This window comes from Magallana gigas, chromosome 6, assembly GCF_963853765.1.
Source record: "Magallana gigas chromosome 6, xbMagGiga1.1, whole genome shotgun sequence".
Taxonomy (NCBI): domain Eukaryota; kingdom Metazoa; phylum Mollusca; class Bivalvia; order Ostreida; family Ostreidae; genus Magallana; species Magallana gigas.
Window position 1 is genome coordinate 40,766,119 of NC_088858.1, and position 20,217 is coordinate 40,786,335.

The following is a 20,217-nucleotide window of genomic DNA, read 5'->3' on the forward strand; positions in this document are numbered from 1 at the left end:
CTTATTTTAAGTTTACTCATTGCATCTTTTAATTCAATTTCTAACATATTTTGATTTCTTTTTTAAAGTTGTTCCGGATGTAAATATAAAAGTGAAAATCAACAACGGGAGTTTCAGCGTTGAAACCTCTATACTTTCCAAGAGAAAGGACTCAATAGAATTAGTATGCGATGTGTTTGCGAATCCCTTGACAAAGATTTTATGGTACCGAAATAAAGTCAAAATAGGTCACTATACAGTCGGAGAAATTGGCCCAGAAAAAAAATGCTGAAGACAGAGATGATAATGTATATACTATCTCTAATATTCAGACAACCCCTACGGAACCAAGGTTTTGGGCTTTTCCATTAAGATTTAAGATGGATAGAGTCTTCATGTTTGCTAAATACCAGTGTGAAGTCGACACCGGAAAAGAGACTTTCGTCAAATACATAGATATAAAGCAGAAATAGATCTAGACCTCTGTATGCAGATTTCATAGATTTAAATTTTTGATGTGAAATGAGTATTTAGGTAAATCTATCATTTTCAGAAAATATAACAATCTGTAAATGGGTCATTTGTGTGGCTTAAACATGTGTTTTTCTTAGTCTCCAATAAGTATTAAGGTCAGGATCTAGTAAATGAAAGGTACCTACAGGTTTATAAGATTTAAGATATAAATTCATTCAATGATGCTACATAACAATAGCTTTGTTCGATAGGGTGTAGCGGGGCTAAAATATTTGGTAAACTCAGTGAAAAATCATGTTTTAAACTTTCATTTTCAATGAAATATGAAGGAAATAAAGAACATATTCCGGAGTTTTGTCCAATTTTGACTAATAAATTATATCTAGAATGCATACAGTCTCTTTAAAAACGCAATTAAATAAGCTCAGGACCTCCTCTTTAAAATGATGTCAGATTGAATATAGGTATCGCAATTACTTTTTCCATCATTTAATATACGAGGGTTGTTCGGAAATTATTGAGACAAATCGATTATTTTCTTTTCTAAGTGACGAATTTTGGTGAAAATTGGCATAGACACTGAAGAAACACTAACAAATAATAAAACAAAGTAATATTTAAAAAATATTTAATATTTTATTTACGACAGTAGATAAACAAGTCGGTGGTCGGGGTATCCGGCGCAGCTATGAACTCGGAGATTAAACAACTTAAACATCTACTTTATAAGTGTCCGTAGAATTACAGTTAATGATAAAAGAAATCAAATTAAATATGTTCATTTTGTTATTCTTTGCAATTAACTGTTGATTAAGTTTCACTGATGTTCGAGTTGAAATACGGATATGGTACACATATATTTACCAAACAATAAAAATCTGACCACGACTTTACATTGAATTTTGACGTCAAGGCGGCGCAGCGAAAACCATTAAACTGGTGGAAATCTCAGAAGAAGACCTTTTAAAGCCACGCAATTGCGTAAAAAACTATACGATGACAAGACAAGGTATAGAACTTCAGTTCATCATATTTTTTTCACTGATTGTTTAACTAGAATTATGCCAAAGGGATTATTTAACAACTTTTGACACACACTAACTGTTGTCAAAAGTTCTAAAATATGTAAAAATGACTGCAGGAGACATTCACAGTAATTAGACTTTCGGGTAAAAATAACTCGATTTTTTCTCAAAAAAAACAACAATGAGAGAAAATGTAAATGATGACATCTTGAAATTAAAACAAAAGATGAGAAATAAAGAATAATTCTTATTTCAGTTCGTTTGTAAGGTGTTTAAAACACGGGAGCAATAAGAAGCGTTAAAATGACGTTGCGAAAAGTGTGCTGTTGCGCCGGGTTACAGGACGAAGGCACATTGGTCAGCTTACTAGGAATGATCTATTCATGCCATGAACAAGAAACTTTTAACATTGATAAACTCAATCCTGATTTACGTTTTGGTAAAATTTCAAGAGTTTATCTTTTTTATTAAAAGAATAAGAGAAAATGTCTCAATAATTTCCGAACAACCCTCGTAGAATGTCAAGAAATTGTTTACTTTTCTACAAAATTCCTTTTAAGCCGTAAAGTAAGGGAAAAAGATTCTCCAAATCAATTATGACGTCATAATGACTTTAAAGGGGCATGGTCACGATTTTGGTAAAATTCTATTTTTCTGTTTTAATTATTTACAATGCTTTAAGAAGGCATTTGTAATGATCAAATGAAATTTGAGAGTCATGAGATACATGTAAGTTATAGGCAAGATACAGAGCTCACCATTCTTTGTCATGTAAACAAGGCTCGTGCCCTGCTTTTGTTTACTCAGGTTCAATATACCAGTGAAAATCATTTTATAGCAAATTTGTCAATCTTCTTATTCATTTTAAGCATTAATAAACAGTTCCTAACATACAACATTCATTTTAGGTTTAAAATTTGAATTTTCAACTCAGCAATTAAAATTGCTTGTGACCACTGTTTCGATCGTTTGCTTTATTTCATTTACCTGGCACTATCGAATAAGTTAACACAAATCATTACGCCAAAAAAGAATTATTTTGCGTTTGTTTATGTAAACAAACTAAAAATTAAATATAGGATCACTTGTCAAGGTGATGAAGCATGTTTAGGTAAACAAAAAACCATCTAGATCGAAATCAGTAAAATTGTCACAAAAACTATTGAAATATGGTAAAATGAAAACACATGAATGTATTGTATATATATTTCAATTTCAGAGTTGAGGTATGTTCATGAATATGTAATTAAATCTTCAACTTGATGTAGATTATTTTAGTTCACCTTGAGGCATTAATATCGTATATCTCTAAATTTCAGATTTAAAACAAGAAACCCTGGACACTCTCTGTTAAATTCAACATATATTTATAATTTTAATTTTCAAATTTGAATACACTTCATTCAACGATAATTTGCATGAAATGTTTTTGATATAAATGTAAGTTTTTTTTATACAGGATGCCAAAATAAAAAAATAACACCTGGCGAACTACATTGAAGACAACATATTTTGCAGTTAATTGAACATAACATATAGATGTCCAACTAAAGCTGTAATTAATTCATCTAGTATACACTGCACTTAAAACTAGTATAAGCTTTGTTTCGGTATATTCGACATATTTCTGAAAGAAAAATGAGTTAAACTTTTCTCATAAGGTCGAAATAATATACAACTACATTTTTCTTTTAAAATTTGGCAATCTACAAAGTACAGACGACACATGAGAGAAGCTCGGTATCCTTGTAAGGTGGACAGGGGAGGGAACCGCATTTTGCTTCCACAGTGTGGAACAATCGACCATCATTGTCGTACTGGCGTGCTCCCTCGGTCAAGTATTCAGGACTGCTATCCATACATAGAAATTCTGTAGAAGTATGGCCTTGATAATGAGCCCCAGAGGTTAGGAATCCATCATATTCCTTTGTCCAGTATTGCGGACATGATAACTTAGCAGGAATCATAATAGAAGATGACGCACGCGCTATCATACAAACGGTGCATGGAACATCGTCATTCAATCCAACACCTTTAAAGCTGAACTCGTATTCAGCCCCGAAAATACGACCAGAGTAGCTAAATATTGGGAGACTTGTCGGAGCTGGGTCAGGGTTATGAGGCAGACAAAGCGTGTTGACTCCGCCATTGGTGTCTGTGAAATATCTTCCTCCAACAATACCTAAATTACAATAAAATTTTCAACTCTTAAATACATTATGTCCAATCATTTATATTACACATGTGGACACGCAATATGATGATTTCACCTCGCAAAGGTAAGAGGTAAGTTGAATTTATAAGTGACTATATTTTAGTGTAATTTATATCTTTTATTAGTTAACAGCCATGTACTAATTAACAATTGAAAATTGTTAATTAATTTGTTAAACAAAAAAACAAAAAATTAATTAGTACATGGCTGTTAAAAAAAAATATTAGTACATGGCTGTTAAAAAAAAATGAAAATTTTAAAATATCGAGAACCTTTATGTGCATGTAAGAGTTGATATCTACAATTCAATTGTGTCTGCCTGTATCAATACCCATTAGACATGAATAAAATGTGTTTGCGCATCATAAAAATGTAAAATTCATATTGTGTTTGCGCATCATAAAAATGTAAAATTCATATCTATAAAAACATGATAAACATGAATAAACCCTCAGTATTATAGAAATTGAGGTAACAATAGTGCACTATATTTAAGAACTATAAAAAGGAAGTAGACCCAGAAAAACACTGTTGAGTCTGATGCGCGAGTAATCCATACGAGGGATATTTACATGTACATTATATAACACGTCTGCAGGGACACACAGAAATGTTAACTATATGTAATTCTACTGAAATGAGAAATTTGATTGGACAAGTAAGCCAAAGAAAATGCTTCGAAGTCACAGGTGCTTGTTTCTGTGATAAAGTTTAAGTGTACTATTTATAATGATAATAACAATATACGGTATCCTACTCCGACTTCCGTGTAATAACCCCGCTCCCCCCCCCCTCGCGTTCAGACGAAACGCGATAGGAAAATGCTACCACCAATCTCATTTTTCGTAATTCATCATCACTTATTATACATTTAAAAGCAGTTGGTCATTATTAATTCAACGAATGGGCAAACGAGGAGTCATGATTTAATTGATAAAGCTAGATTCGGTTTTTGTCAATTTGAAAGTAATTATTTCAAACTAAGAAGATGGGTGAATAAGGCGTGTAAACTGCCCATATGAGGTTAAATAAGATACTATCAAATTAAAATATGAACAAATCTCATAATTTCTTTCTCATTTATTGAAAACAATGTATATTTACCATACCATCGATTTAAAACCTTCAAATATTTTAAATATTTAGAATACGTTGATTTAAACTGGCGTATGCGTGTCAAAACCTCCAAATAGTGTCATTTTAAGAACTTCAATGCCTTTTCTTTTATAAAGTGGGTCTGGACTCCATATTTTTGTCATAGTCTATATGAGGTTTAAAGGAAATCAAACCAATTTCAATCAACAAAAACATGGAGAGATGACCCACTATACTTTAAAAATGTCATTTTGTATCCCAACAATTGATCGTTTTAGAGAAATACTACAAGTCCGTAAATTTTTGGTGGAAGTTGCATTTAGTATTTAACAATGAGGTTTGTTGTGACTGAAATGGTTCAGTGGTTAGAGCACCAGACATTAGGTAACACTATGGAGCTAGGGTTTTTAGGTTGTGGGTTCGATACCACCAAAACTTTAGAATTTATTTTTTTTCTTATCGTTTATTAAAATATTCAAAACTCAATATAGTTAGAAATCGTGCTTTTGTAAACTTGTAATATAACACCATCTAGTATATTTGGTTGGAAAAAAATTAATTTGAAATTGTTTTTACGACAAAACCAAATAGGCATTTGCGCTATATGTTCCCCCATCTTCTTTAAAAAAAATCAGCAATTGTCTGCCTTCAAAGTAAGATATATTTGAAGTAAATTAAGATGATTTTTGTTGTGTAACCAAGTATACATGTACAATGCGTCATTAGAGTGAAATTAAAAAGAACCCGATGGGTTCCTCTCCTGATTGCAAGTATATCGATGGTTCACACAGTGAGACAAACCAGTTGAAAAGATTTACGTTATTGTGCCATACTATAAATCCAACTCAACATCTGGATTCATCCTTGTATTAAATGAAATCATTTATTATCCTTTTACATATCAAAGGATTTATCTCTGATAATGTTTGAAAATATCTATATACAGATTATTCACATAAATTTTGCAACACCGGTATGTAGATGAAGTGACTTCAATGAACGTTGTTCTAGAAGACACATAGTAACACTCACCGCTGTAAATTAAAGACGTGCCATTTGCAGCAGGACATGTTTTTCTTCCCCATCGAATGTATGTGGCACCTTTGGAAATACTAAATCAATTATAGCATTTCAAAAACATATATACATGTAGCAATGTTACTAGAAAAATATAACTGTAGAATCTCAATTCTTTTTCGGTCAACGAAATAAGTTCATGTGATGGAAGTGTTTAATAATAAACTGTCGTAAAAATGACACGCAGGGGATTCAGCTGATTGGCCAACAAAGAAAGGATAATAATTAATATTTCCCTCTGATATCATAATGAAGCCACATCTAGAGCAATAGGCTGTAACAGCAGCAAAATTGAATTACAATGGGTGATGATTCCTAACCTTTTGACACATATGGTTCATAATATTTTTGTTTTGTGTCACTTAAAAGGCAAGAAACAAGAAACTTTGTGAATGAAGTATGTATTTGCAAAGAATAGAAGTTAACATAAAAAACCTAACATACGGCCTGTCAAATACTATTAGTTATCAAAGCTAATTGTTTAACTAAAGGTTAGTTTGATGTATTTAACAGAAAGGCAAATTCTAAAATGTTTGGTTGTTTGCGGAAATCTGAGGTATGTTGAAAATATATGATATATAACAATACTTGATCGGATAATATGTTGAAAAGTCAGCTTGTGCGTGCAATAAATTGCTAAACAAATCCCCCATAAGACGACTCGCCCTTTGACCATACATCTTGATATTCTTTGCTTCGAATTAGTACAAATGTTTTCTTACAAACCAACAAAAGTTCAACAAATATATTTTGATAATGAACATATTTGCCCTAGCATGTGCTGTACCTTGATTTGATCGTTGAGTCTTTAAATTTTGAAGCTCAGATTTCATTGCCTGTATTTCATGCTGCAAACCATCCATTCGAGCATTCATCATGTCCGGGTCATTCAGCAAAATTCGTTTCTCGTTTTCTGTACTAGTAATTTCAAATAAAAGGCACACAAACACAAATAATTTCAAATACTTCATCGCGAAAAATGAAACAAAACAAAATTAATGTTTTATACTTATTGTGCATTGAGAGTTTACTTTTATAGCTATGCCTATCAGACTTGCGTGATAATGCACCAGCTGTATTTTTATTTCACCTGCTAAAATTATCTAAACTGCACTTGTATTATTAAGATTCCTGTTTAGTTTTTTAATTGCATCATCGCCGGTCATTGTCACAATGACATGAAATAGAGTCGAATGCGAAGATAAATGGGCTCAATTTTATGTTTAAAATAATTTTTATGGCAAATGCAATCGTTTACAAGAATATATCAAAGAAGAACATTTAAAACTGTCTATACTTTTGTATTTTACAGTTTTTTAATCTTAAATAATTTGCATTCCCTTCGTAAAGACTGTTACCGTATGGCAAATCAGTAGTGAAATATTAGCTATCGATGTCATTTTATGGTTTCAAAAGTACATGTTATTTAAAGGTAAACAATTTACTCTTGTGCTGCACTGGGTTAAATCTATGAACTTTCTGTTTGTAATCTAACGGAGATAGGTAAAGTTAGCTACTATTCTACTACAGTTATTGTCGAGATCAAAGAGATGCCGCGGACATTATTCTCCAATATACGACGAACGTCATCAGTAAATTATCAGATCAGAAATACCTATTTGTCTCGCACTGACCTTGAAAGTACAACTTCAAACCGTAAAAAGTTTTTAAACTATGTCAATTTCACGTGTTAGTTCCAGTCAAAACGATGTGCTTTGCCTCAAATGTTTATTTTAAGAGATCAATGCGGCTGTTCCTAGGACCTCCCCAGCACATTTTCACTGCGTGTTTTTACATAAAATATATAACGTGTAGTAGTAATAATCGTATTAAATTGCCCTCAAAATATTAGGAAAATAACTCAAAGATATTTTATAAATAAGCGAAGAGTATCAAAAATCCAAAGACAAATTCTGTCGTCTGCATGTGATTCGTTTGATCGATACACATGTAAACATTACTAACAAAACCGTTGGGGTTACACGGAACAGCCGTCAAAATGACCTAGATCGTCTCTCTATAGGAGAAACGAACTGTAGAAATACTGGGCTGTTAGTAGAATAGAAATAAAGTTCTTGTTTTCGTGAATGTTGCAGGATAACCTCCTCGGTTTCGAAATGTTGTTTGAAATATAAAAGCCTCGGCTAACGCCTCGGCTTTTATATTTCAAAACAACATTTCTTAACCTCGGAGGTTATTCTGCAACATTCACGATAACTCGTACTTTATTTCTTAAGTAACTGGCAACTAGTAACTGGCTACGAGAAGTAAGAAAAGCTAGCTACTAATAACTGGCTACGTGATGAAAGAAACTTGGCTTCTAGTTACCATAAAGCTAGTTACTGTCCAAACGAGAAAAAATACCTAGGATTTCTATTTGTGTTCTTAAGATGTACATTGCACTATATCATTATTTACCCATATTCCTCTCATACTTTCATCGATAATTGGTGCGTTTCGTTTAAAATATCTCTATTTTAGACAATATTGTCCAGTTGACTCAAGTAGCTGTACTTATAGATTGAAAATATCAACACGTGTTATTAATTATAACAATCTATCATGTCATCCCCTTATTATTACAACACAATTACCCAGATATCTCTCTTAATCTTCTCAGCTACATGTGCATTTTGTTTCAACTATCTCTATTTCAAAGACGATTTTTTCATGCAATTCAAGTAGCCGTACATAAAGATTGAAGACACCTACAAGGGTTGTTAATATCAACATTGTATCAGGTCATCCACAAGATAATAATGGTAGAGGTACAGAGATATCTCTCTTTATGAAGTCAGCTACTAGTGCATTTTGTTACAAATATCTTTATTTTTTGGCGGTTTTGTCACGTAGCTGTATATTTAAATTAAAGATATATGCTAGACATGCTAATATCAACATTCCTTCAAGTCATCCACATAATATTACGACACAATTACTCAGATATCTCTCTTTATGTATTCAGCTACTTGTGCATTTTGTTACAAATATCCATATATTTTGACGGTTCTGTCAATATATTTCAAGTAGCTGTATATTTAAATTGAAGATATATGTCTGACATGCTATTTTCAACATTCCTTCAAGTCTTCATGCTATTATCAACAAGGAATGTTGAATATAGCATGTCTGGCATATATCTTCAATTTAAATATACAGGTACTTGAAATATATTGACAAAACCGCCAAAATATAAGGATATTTGTAACAAAACGCACAAGAAGCTAATTACATAAAAAGAGAGATATCTGAGCAATTATGTCGTAATACTATGTGGATGACTTGAAGGAATGTTGATTTTACCAAGACTGGCATATATCTTCAAATAATATAGACAGCTACTTGAGATATATTGACAAAACCGCCAAAATATAAGGATATTTGTAACAAAATGCACAAGTAGCTGACTACATAAAAAGAGACATCTGAGTAATTGTGTCGTACATATTATGTGGATGACTTGACAGAATGTTGATATTAGCATGTCTGGCATATATCTTCGATCTATATATTCAGCAACTTGAGATATATTGACAAAACCGCCAAAAAATAAAGATATTTGTAACAGAATGCACTAGTAGTTGACTACATAAAGAGAGATATCTGAGTAATTGTGTCGGAATATTATGTGGATGACTTGAAGGAAAGTTGATTTTACTAAGAGTGGCATATATCTTCAATTAATATATACAGCTACGTGAGATATATTGACAAAACCACCAAAAAATAAAGATATTTGTAACAAAATGCACAAGTAGCTGACTACATTAAGAGAGATATCTGAGTAATTGTGTCGTAATATTATGTGGATGACTTGACAGAATGTTGATATTAGCATGTCTGGCATATATCTTGAATTTAAATATACAGCTACTTGAGATATATTGACAATTGACAGTGATATAGTGCAATGTACATCTTAAGAACACAAATAAAAATCCTAGTTATGTGTTCTCACATGGACAGTAACTAGTAACTAGAAGCCAAGTTTCTTTAATCTCGTAGCCAGTTACTAGTAACTAGCTTTTCTTACTTCTCGAAGCCAGTCACTAGTAGCCAGTTACGACTAGCCGACTTTGATTTTATCTCGTAGCCAGTTACTAGTAGTTTGGTTTTCTTACTTCTCGTAGCTAGTTACTAGTAGGCAATTACTAGTAGCTAACTATCTAAGAATGATTCCTTATTCCTTATATAATATTGACTACAGTATCTTTTTCGCTTTTAAAAAAGGTGTTATATATTTTTCTCTCAAAATTAAACCTTTTATCTGACAATAACAATTTATATCGTACTTCTATTTGATCTCAACCAATATTCGCAACTAAGAGCAAAAAATTCATTGCTACTCGCTCGAAAAGTTTGAATAGTCACAATGAAAGTGAAATCGAAATTCGTGAAAAAGCCAAGCATTTTGAATTGCATGGAATTGCAATTTAAAAAAAAAAGAAAACCCCAACTTGAGATCACAAGTTAAGATAAGCAACATTCATAGCATATGTTTGTTATTGTGACAGAAATGCATTTTGGCATGTGAAAAGAATCTCTCGCGCCTTTGTTCCTAAAATTTGATCTAAGGAAAACGTTATTCCAAATTAAACGGTCACCGAAAAAATATTCTAGCGCGATGAAATCTGTTTTCATAATGTTCATTCGGAAATAGGACACCCTAAGGAACTGTCAATAAAGACATTTTGTTTTTGAACCGATTTCTCCTGTTGATGTAAACCATGTTTCTGAAATATTCTGTCGAAAATGTGGTCTTTTTCAATAACATGCACTTTTGTGAATGGAGAGTGGTATGAAGAAATTTCTTTGATTGAGATTTGTTTACAACGCTCCACAAACCATTCAACAGAGAAACAGTGTGTTGATGTTTACTCAAGTTTGGGATTGCACGAATCGGTGTCAACATCAATTTTTTAAATAGATAAATGCAGACAAAAAACAGTTTAGAAAAGTTAAAAAAAACCACACAAACAACTCAATTAACAACGTCATTATTCTGAACAAAGATGGGCAAATAAGGCGTGTAAAATGCCCATATGAGGAATGATTAGATACTGCAAAATTAAAATATCGTTAAATCTGATATTTTTTTTAATAACTAAAAATAGCGTATATTTGACGTAACATCAGTTTGTAACCCTTAAATATTTTAAATACTTGTAATAGGTTGATTTAAACTTTATATCTGTTTTGTCCATTGAGGCCATTTTTTCTTGTTTATATTGTAGGGGATGGTGATTGTGACCTGACGTGCAGAGCAGACAGATATGGTTTCTACAATACATTTTCAGAGCATGCGCAAAACGGTGCTTTATGTAATACAAATCAGGGTTCGGTGTGTCTTGAGGGAGTCTGTACCGTAAGTTATCATTAAAACAGAGGCTGTCACACTTCAACGCTAAGCAACGTGTGCCGACTCTAACGCTAGCAAACATCGAAAGCTCAACTGTTTAACAAGTTTCGCGCATGCACGCTGAAGTACAGTCACTGTGGTTAAAGTTGTAGTGGTCAAAAGAGCAAACCATTTTTTATTCATGCATAACAATTTCAAGTTGTAAGTTTGATGTGATAAGTAATTATAACTAAGTTTATTACCGTTACATTAGCGTCTCTCATACCGTACGTTATGATAGCACACGTTGACTACCGTTGTGAAATTGTGTAGCATCATTGTAACTTATATCTTATCTACTGACAACGTTGGTATTCACTCCTTACGAGTAGGGTGTCACCAAGTGTCTGGTTTCAAATCATTTGAACTTGACAACGATTAAGAGATGGAGGATTATGAGAGGCTATATGTCCTTAGACAAGTATCCAAGTTGTATTAATAACCATTAAATTGTTTAAAAAATACCCCGCTTTTACTTGGTGAAGATAAAAGATAAAGAATTATGAGAGGCGATATCCCCAAACAAGTATCCAAGAAGGTGTATTAATAAAACTTCAAGTGTAGAAAATACTCGGCTTTTATTAACAAGCCTTTCATAAGTTCTTATTGATGCATACTGTTACAATCCACATCAGTCAAACATTTTCCTGAAGCTAAAATAAGCTTGTAGGTGTTATGTTTTTATTGAAAGAAAGTGACTCGTGTAATAACCCTAGTATATTCTACATGTGTATGTATAATAGCATAAAACGATCTAAATGTCTTTTAAATTGGGTTTCCTTTGATTTTCAATAAAGCTTTTGCGTGTGCAAGCGTGTTTTTGTATGTGTGTTTAAGATGTCCAAAACGTTGTAGCGTGACAGGGCCTTATAGGATTATTCCGAAGTAGTTTTTGGTTTTGAGATTTTTGTTGTTGTTGTTGATGATGTTGTTGTTTTGTCATTAAAAGAGTTGTGTCTTATTACCAGGAAGTTGGATGTGAGATTGTGTTGGTTCTCAAACAACGCTCGCTTTATGTGGCGTCTGCAATGGCGACGGGTCAACGTGCCGTATTGTAAAGGATGTATTTGAGACCAAGAAATTGGAGTACGGCATCAATATATCGCAACTGGATCAGAGTAGGAACTACATCGGTATGTGTATTTAAGTGCAATTTATGATCAGTCAGAAACGTGGGAGTCATCTTTCTTTTGCACTGGAACATAAAATTGTATTCATTTCATCCATCCCTCTGTGTCTTTTGGACATTAATTTTTTTGGTTTGAAAACCTAAACAAAATGACCTTTAAAATCATTAATTTCAGCATTGCGAATATCCAATTGCAGATATTTCATAAACGGCAACCGGCGTTTATCACGTGATGGGAAGTACGATGCAGCTGGCTCGGTGTTCCGGTACCACCGGTATCACGGCTGACATTTGAACCAATGTCCGGGAGAATGTATCCTATCAGAAGGTCCGACCACTGAACCAATCGACATCATGGTAATGTATATATTTGTATAAAACAGTTTAAATTGTTAAATTAAACCGCCAAATATATTTATTAAATACATGTACATGTTTGTATATTGTTGTCTGCAAATTTGATTTCGATGTTAATGTAAATTCACCACTAAAGTCTTATAATTGCATACGTACAAAGATTAAAAGTTACATCAATAAGCGAACTTTGAACCTTAAAACATTTTTTTCAATATTTGTAAACTTAGAAAATAAGTTTTTTTATATGATTATACGAGTAAAATTTATATAAATAAATCAGCTATTAATATATAGAGTGGCAAATAAACAGAACATTTTTTTTATTTCTTTTTTTTTTATTGAATTTTCACATATTTACATACCATAGCATAAACATTTATATAAATATATGTTGCAATGTAAACATATACATTAAATTTATAGTATTTGTTTGATAGATATAATCAATATTTTGATATAAAGTGTATATGTACATATATGTATTACTTCTCAGAATAGTAACGATATAATTTGAACAAGTTGTGGTATAAATATATATATGTGAAAAATGGTTTTCTTTTTAGAAAAAAAAAGGAAAAGGAAAAATTCAAAGATACAGAGCAAAAAAAACCAAAATTTTTTTTATAAGAAACAGGGACATTAAGGAGAGAATAAAGATGGTGATGAATGTTCCAAACGTTGAAATATATCTTTCCAATAAATATCAAACAAATGATAATTACAGTTTTTTGAAAAGCAAAAGTTTTTTCAATAAACAGTCCTCTGGTTATAGATTTCTTAATGTTTTCTACATTTAGCCTTGATGTTTTCATTTTAGTTTGCAAAATACATTGTTTTGTGAAAAGAATGATTAAATTTTCCAACCTATGCATATAATATAAACAGAACATTTAACGCGATTTCATTCCGAATATAATCACTTAACATACAACAACAACTTTTATCGTAAAAATGTCAAGATTTAATTGCAATGTAAACAAGACAAAAAAATTAATTTTTTTTGTTAAACATATGAGTTCAATACTTTTGGACATTCAACAATGTGAAACGTTTTCTTTGGGTTATTGATTGCAGGTTGTTTCCTTTGGCCACAGCCCTGGAATATTTTACCAGTTCAGTGTACCGCATGGTTCTGAGCCATCGCACCACCCTATAATCGTAGAGGACGATTTCCGGGGAAGCCACAATGTTGACCAGCACCCCGCACCCCACAATAACAGTAGTTCTTAGAACGACACTACGTCACATACTCGTCGACGTCATCATCATCGTCATCACCACTCCAATACCCCCAGTGCTATGCCGGGATACACACAAAGCTTCACATTCATGGAGAAAAAGAATACAGGATCGAATGGCTTAACTGATGCTTTGAAGGAATCCAAAATATTTTATAAAACACAGTCTGACAATGTTAACAAAGGTTCTTCTATCGGTGATAACGTTATACCGAATTCCGATGGATTCCAATAGCAAGTCACCGGATATACACCATGCTCAGCAACTTGCGGTCAAGGTCAGAATAAAATCAAAATACATGTAACAATAAACAAAAATGTTTGGAATCATTTAGGAAATAAAGAAGTAGCGCGCAACTTTATCCAATCAAAATAAATAGAATTAAATTTAACTATTGTTTTGTAAACATCAGTGAAAGAATTATGGTTCTTACTGGGGTCTGATACCAGGTTTGAATCAATATTTCAGGTACAAAGAAACCTTTCTTGGATTGTTTCTATGGAAATTCAAAAGTGGAAGAAAAGAATTGTTTAATGGCAGCAAAACCTGTGTTGGGTTCACAACCCTGTGTATTGAAGTCGTGTCCGAAATGGGAAAAACCAGTAAGTAGATATGTCTATCAATATAGAAACAGATGTCTCTAAATCCATCATGACCAAAGGGCTATTTCTATTTGAACGATTTGCTGCCAAAATTGTTGGGATTCAGATTGATAATGTTCGTTGTAAAATTTTCAGAGTACGATTTGTGAAGAGGTTTGTTTTCCAGATATAGTGGGGTTTTATTAACCAAACACTGTAATACTATAATTTATATATTTGCTATTTGCATGCTGTTTACACCACCCATATAAAAAGGGGGAATTGGTCTCATTATAAACTATATGGTATGTAGTGAAACTACATATGTATTTAATGAACACAGATGAAATATTTACTCATTTAACATATTCATATAAGTATTTTTAAAAATATTTATGGTCTTTTAAAAATTATCTTATTATTTATGAATCAACCGTTTAACGAACAAAAAGAAAAGAGTTAAGCATTTCTTTAGAAAAATAATTTAATGATTCTTCTTTCATGTAATATTATATCAATTTCAGTCGATGGTAGCCTTCTGATTGGTCAGATTGCGTTGCCACGTGTGGTGTTGGACAACAGACTAGGAAGTTGATGTGTGTTCACGAAATATCACCCAATGTCCTAATATCTGTCGCAGACAATGACTGCCTCGGTCTGGACAGACCAAATACAACACAACCATGCCAGACAGTCCCTTGTTATAAATGGGCGTCCGGCAGATGGTCACAGGTAAATGAAGGGGGCGGGGAATCTCTATAATTTTATTTTGAAGAATTTAAGTCAACTCATCCTACTATAAGATGTGAGTTATGCTAATTAAGGTTATACCGAAGAAAAAAATTCCCGACTTATCATCATTACGTTTAACTCTGATGTCAATATCTTGTGACTGCTATGATGTGTAGAGTTGATCACTTGAATCAAAGGTTTGATGTGGATGTACATGTGGGTTAGAATGGTTGATAGTGTTAATAGAGGATCGATTCATTCTACCTTTATGGAGCTTACGTTACGTTGCTTGACTTATTCCAGTAAATTCTATAGAATATAACTCATGGTTGCTATTTTAAGTTAACGTATCATCGAATTAATCAAATTTAATGGTTTAGTAGTTCGGAAAAGAAACTTTTTAATAACTATCCTGCCGTCCCTTGTGGACTATATCGTCTCACTCCAACGGTCGATTTTCAAGAACAAGTAGGACTCAACCTTGCAATGCAAGGAAAAGCATGCAGTCCAATGCAATCTGAATTTATATATCTGAATCAACACATAATTGATATTTTACTTGGCGTTGACAACTTCTCTTTTGGTTTATTCATTCTCATGTACTTGGTTTTAGTGCTCCGTGACATGTGGACGCGGAGAGCGCATGCGCAGTGTAACGAAGGTAGACGTGTTTTGAGTGACTTCTGTGATCCAACTGAAAAACCAGAAGACAAGTCAGACTGTAGTTATGGCGAATGTAGAACAGAAACTGTGTCGTCTGTTTACGTAAGCATGAAGTCTTGGTACGTCACAGAGTGGGGAAATGACGTAAGTACTTCATAATGATTGTTAATATAATACTGTAAAATTTTAAAAGTAAATTACAAAAATATTGGATTATATGTTTCGATAGATATAGTACGGTATTATGGAACGTCTTTGTGAAAACAAATTCAAAAAGAATTAAAAATATTTATTCTCATTGAAAAAATTTACAGTTTCTTTTCATGCATACAGATATTTTATTATATTGTTATGCAGTGTCCGGTTGAATGTGGAGAGGGTACACAGACCAGGGAAGTTGTATGCTATGGAACAAACACTAACACTGACCCCAGAAGAAGTTGCCTTCAGCGTGACAAGCCCGACGCAGAACGGCGCTGTCAATCTAGGCACACCTGCTACGGAACGTGGTTCAGCGGACCGTGGGAAAAGGTACAAAGTGATAGAATATAACGTGTTGCAATAACCAGCGAATCTATATACGTAGTTCTGATCTCTCTGTTGAGAAACAGTATTAGTCAATTTGGTCGAAGTAAACAATTCTTATAGCCCTGGTTTTAGTTGAACATTAACTTTTTTTAGTAATCCAAATTGTCTCCTCTTTGTGAACCTTTCTTCATCCAAGTATACGTTGCTGTTTTTTATAGTGTAATGCTACTTGCGGTAGTGGCTATCAGAACAGAGACGTGGTCTGTATTCAAAATACCGGAAGTGGGAGGTTTACGATAGTTTCCGACTACAGCTGTCCATGGTCAGACAAACCGGAAAACGTCAAACCGTGCCAGTCCGAACAAGCTTGCGGTCCTAAATGGTTCATGTCTAACTGGGGAGAGGTGAGTCAAGTTCCAACTCAAACTTGACAAAATGTTAATAAATGCATACGATAATGAGATACTAGCACCAGAAACAATTTATTCAGTAGAATGTTTTAGATACTTAAAAACATGACTACTGGTTTAAAAAAGGAAAATAGTTAAACATAGCAATTTATGTATGATCAATGAAATGAAAACGGTTACGACTTTATTATACTGAAATTAAGACACGACAAACGATGTACATGCATGTATTTTAGTAAAAAGTCAAAGTCTGCATTTCAATAATGCTTAGTATGCTTATGTGATTGAAATAATGTGTACTACTTCATCATATCGATAAAAAAAATATTAGAAAGATTTGAATTTTTTCAGTGTTCTGTTACTTGTGGAAAGGGTCGTAAATCACGTGATATTCAATGCTTGGATACTTATGGCGTGCCTAGCAACAGATGCGATATTCGACAAAAACCAACTGAAGTAGAATTATGTAAGCAAGGTCCCTGTACAAGTCAAACAGCCTCAGGTATGTTTTTGTATGATTTTTATTTAAATAAAACGGCCCACGTGTTTTTGAAACAAACGTGTAATTTCAAATCATCATATCCAATAGTTACAAACATGTTTGCTGTATATTCAAACTTTACAATGTCATGTTACCAACACTAATAAAATACAAACGTTTCAACCATCCAAATAAGATCGTTTTGAATTTAAACAGACAAATAATGTGATAAAAATTATTTTCTACAGATTCTGGATGTCGGGATCGGTATTCAAAATGTAATTTAGTGGTGAGAAGAAACTTGTGTGATCACGTGTTTTATATGAACGTCTGCTGCAGTTCATGTTCAAGGTGGAAATCCTAAAGACAAAATGGTCGTGTTTAACTTTTGTTGTAAATAGTGTTTCTGTATGTATATACATTTGGTATATGTGTATTTTTTATACTTAAAATGCCAATTTCATATACGGTACATATAGTTTATATTTTAAAGGGGCATGGTCACGATTTTGGTCAAAAATTCTTTTTCTGATTTTAATATTTACAATGCTTCAGTAAGGCATTCTTAATAGGCAGCCGAAATTTTAGTGTAATTCGTTGAATTATAAGGAAGTTACAGAGCTTGAAATTCTTTGCTATGTAAACAAAGCGTTTGTTTACATTTTGAATGTTAAAGTGTAAATTCCAATTCTAGGCCTAAAATGAATGTGGTAAACGTTAGGAACTGTTTAATTATGCTTAAAATGAATAAAACGATAGACAAATCAGCTTGAAAAAAGATTTTTAATGGTATACTGAACCTATGTAAACAAAAACAGGGCACGAGCCTTGTTTACACGACAAAGAATTGAGAGCCCTTTATCATGCTTATAACTCCACGAATGACTCTCAAATTTCATTTGATCATTAGAAATGCATTTCTAAAGCATTGTAAAAAAAAAAATTAGAGAAGTAGAATTTACCAAAATTGTGACCTTGCCCCTTTAAAAGATACAAAGATAAAGATGATAATTCATAATAACCCAATTACAACTTACTAAATAGAAGGAAAATTACGGAAAATTGCAAATATTAATTGATTTTAAATCATGTATATTTATGAAGCTACAGTTTGTTGGAGTGTTTTGAATTTTATAATTTTGTCCTTTGGACTTAATTCTATAGATGGTACAATGTAAGTTGTTGGTGAACTATAAATAGATTATGATTTATTTCATATAACTTACACGTGGAAATGTATTCCCGTATGTTTCGGTATACATGTATATTCATGTATTTGAAGTCTTTCAACAAAAAATCTGTTTATAGGTTGCATATATACTGTAGAAATGTTATTTGTCTCACTTTGAAAAGAAACTTTGTATCAACATTTCTTAGTCTTAAATGATTGTTAATTTACATACTTATGTGATATTATTTCATTTTATTGATCATGCAGTGATATTTTGACAAAAAGCTTTAATTATTGTTAATTCTGTCATAATAAAATTTTGGCAATAAACAGATTTAAATCTTTTAATCATTTTTTTATCTTATAAATACCTGCCACATGCACTTTGCTACAGCATTTCTTTTGTCTGAATGATAGATTGTGAGTTAATTTACAGTCTGAACATTGAAAAATTTCAAAAAAATTCTTTTCTTACAACAGATAGCTGCGATTATAGCAGAACGAACTATTTTAAGTGATTACTTTCTGGACCATTTCCCTTATTTCTGATATTAATTATTTGACAAACTCACAAATATCTTAATTAATTCAATTTAGTAACAATTTGGTGTATTTTCTAAGAAACTTTTAAACGAAACACTTATATACAAATAGTTGCTCTTCGAAAACCATATGGCTGAACTACTAATTGACATCGTCATCCTTCTAAAGTATTGGCAAATGAACTCGGTTGTATGAAACTATTTTACCCCACACCAATGGAAGGCATTTCTTAAAGAAATATGTGCTTATTAAGTGTCCATTTAAAATATGTGTCGTATTGTTGAACAAGGATCAAAAGAATGCCATCTCTTGAATTTTCAATGTTCTTTACTCCATATACTAGGCAGATAAATGTTTTGATACATAAAGTTTGTAATAATCAAACTATATAACCATAAACCTACTTTTAGGATATCAAGTTTATTTAATATGCTTATATTTTTTTCGGGGAAGAGAGCAATTCAATTCACAACTTGTCCAACCATGAACACTTGAAAAAACCCCATCAAACGCGGCCCACAAAGTTTATAACCAGGAATATGCTACGTTTAAGATAAGAAATTTCTTGAGTTTCTAAAGTACTATTTTCCTATTTTGGTTTGGTCTGAACAGGATGATACAACGGATACAGGAAAAAAGAGGAATATTATTAATACAAAAGTTTATATAAACCTGTAAAGATAAGCTGCATAGTACGTTTACCATACAAGCGGAAATGTGTTATTTTGATTTCACACATAATCAGACCATTGAAACTATAAAAACGAAATACATACGGAAACAGGACAGTTTATGATTTTTTCATTCTCAAACGTATCACATTTTTTAACGCTTATAAACATCTTTTATCTTTTAATATTAATGAACTTCATTACATGTCATGTATTTTGTTTTATTTCCTTGAAATAAGTAAAAATACCTCGATTATAATAAATGATATTCTCGTAAATTTACCACTACAACAATACAGAAAATATATAATTATTGAATAGTAGTATAATGTTATTTACATGCATATTGAATAAGCTACCATTCTGTTATTAGTCGAGTTAAAAATTAATAAATACATGAAACTTTTACGCATTTTATAATCAGGGGCCCGTTTCTCAAATAGGCCTAC

The 20,217-nt window shown here is 32.3% G+C and overlaps 2 protein-coding genes across 4 annotated transcripts in view; one reads left to right on the forward strand and one right to left on the reverse strand.

Annotated features, from left to right (window-relative positions):
- LOC105330768 (uncharacterized) overlaps positions 1-20,217 on the reverse strand; it is a 171,858-nt gene that overhangs the window by 74,171 nt on the left and 77,470 nt on the right. The window lies entirely within an intron of this gene.
- LOC136276176 (thrombospondin type-1 domain-containing protein 4-like) lies at positions 15,965-18,826 on the forward strand. Its single transcript, XM_066087323.1, has 5 exons — positions 15,965-16,108; positions 16,322-16,495; positions 16,711-16,896; positions 17,254-17,404; positions 17,632-18,826. Exons 1-5 carry the CDS (start codon positions 16,073-16,075, stop codon positions 17,745-17,747), a joined length of 663 nt encoding a protein of 220 aa, XP_065943395.1. The 5' UTR covers positions 15,965-16,072; the 3' UTR covers positions 17,748-18,826.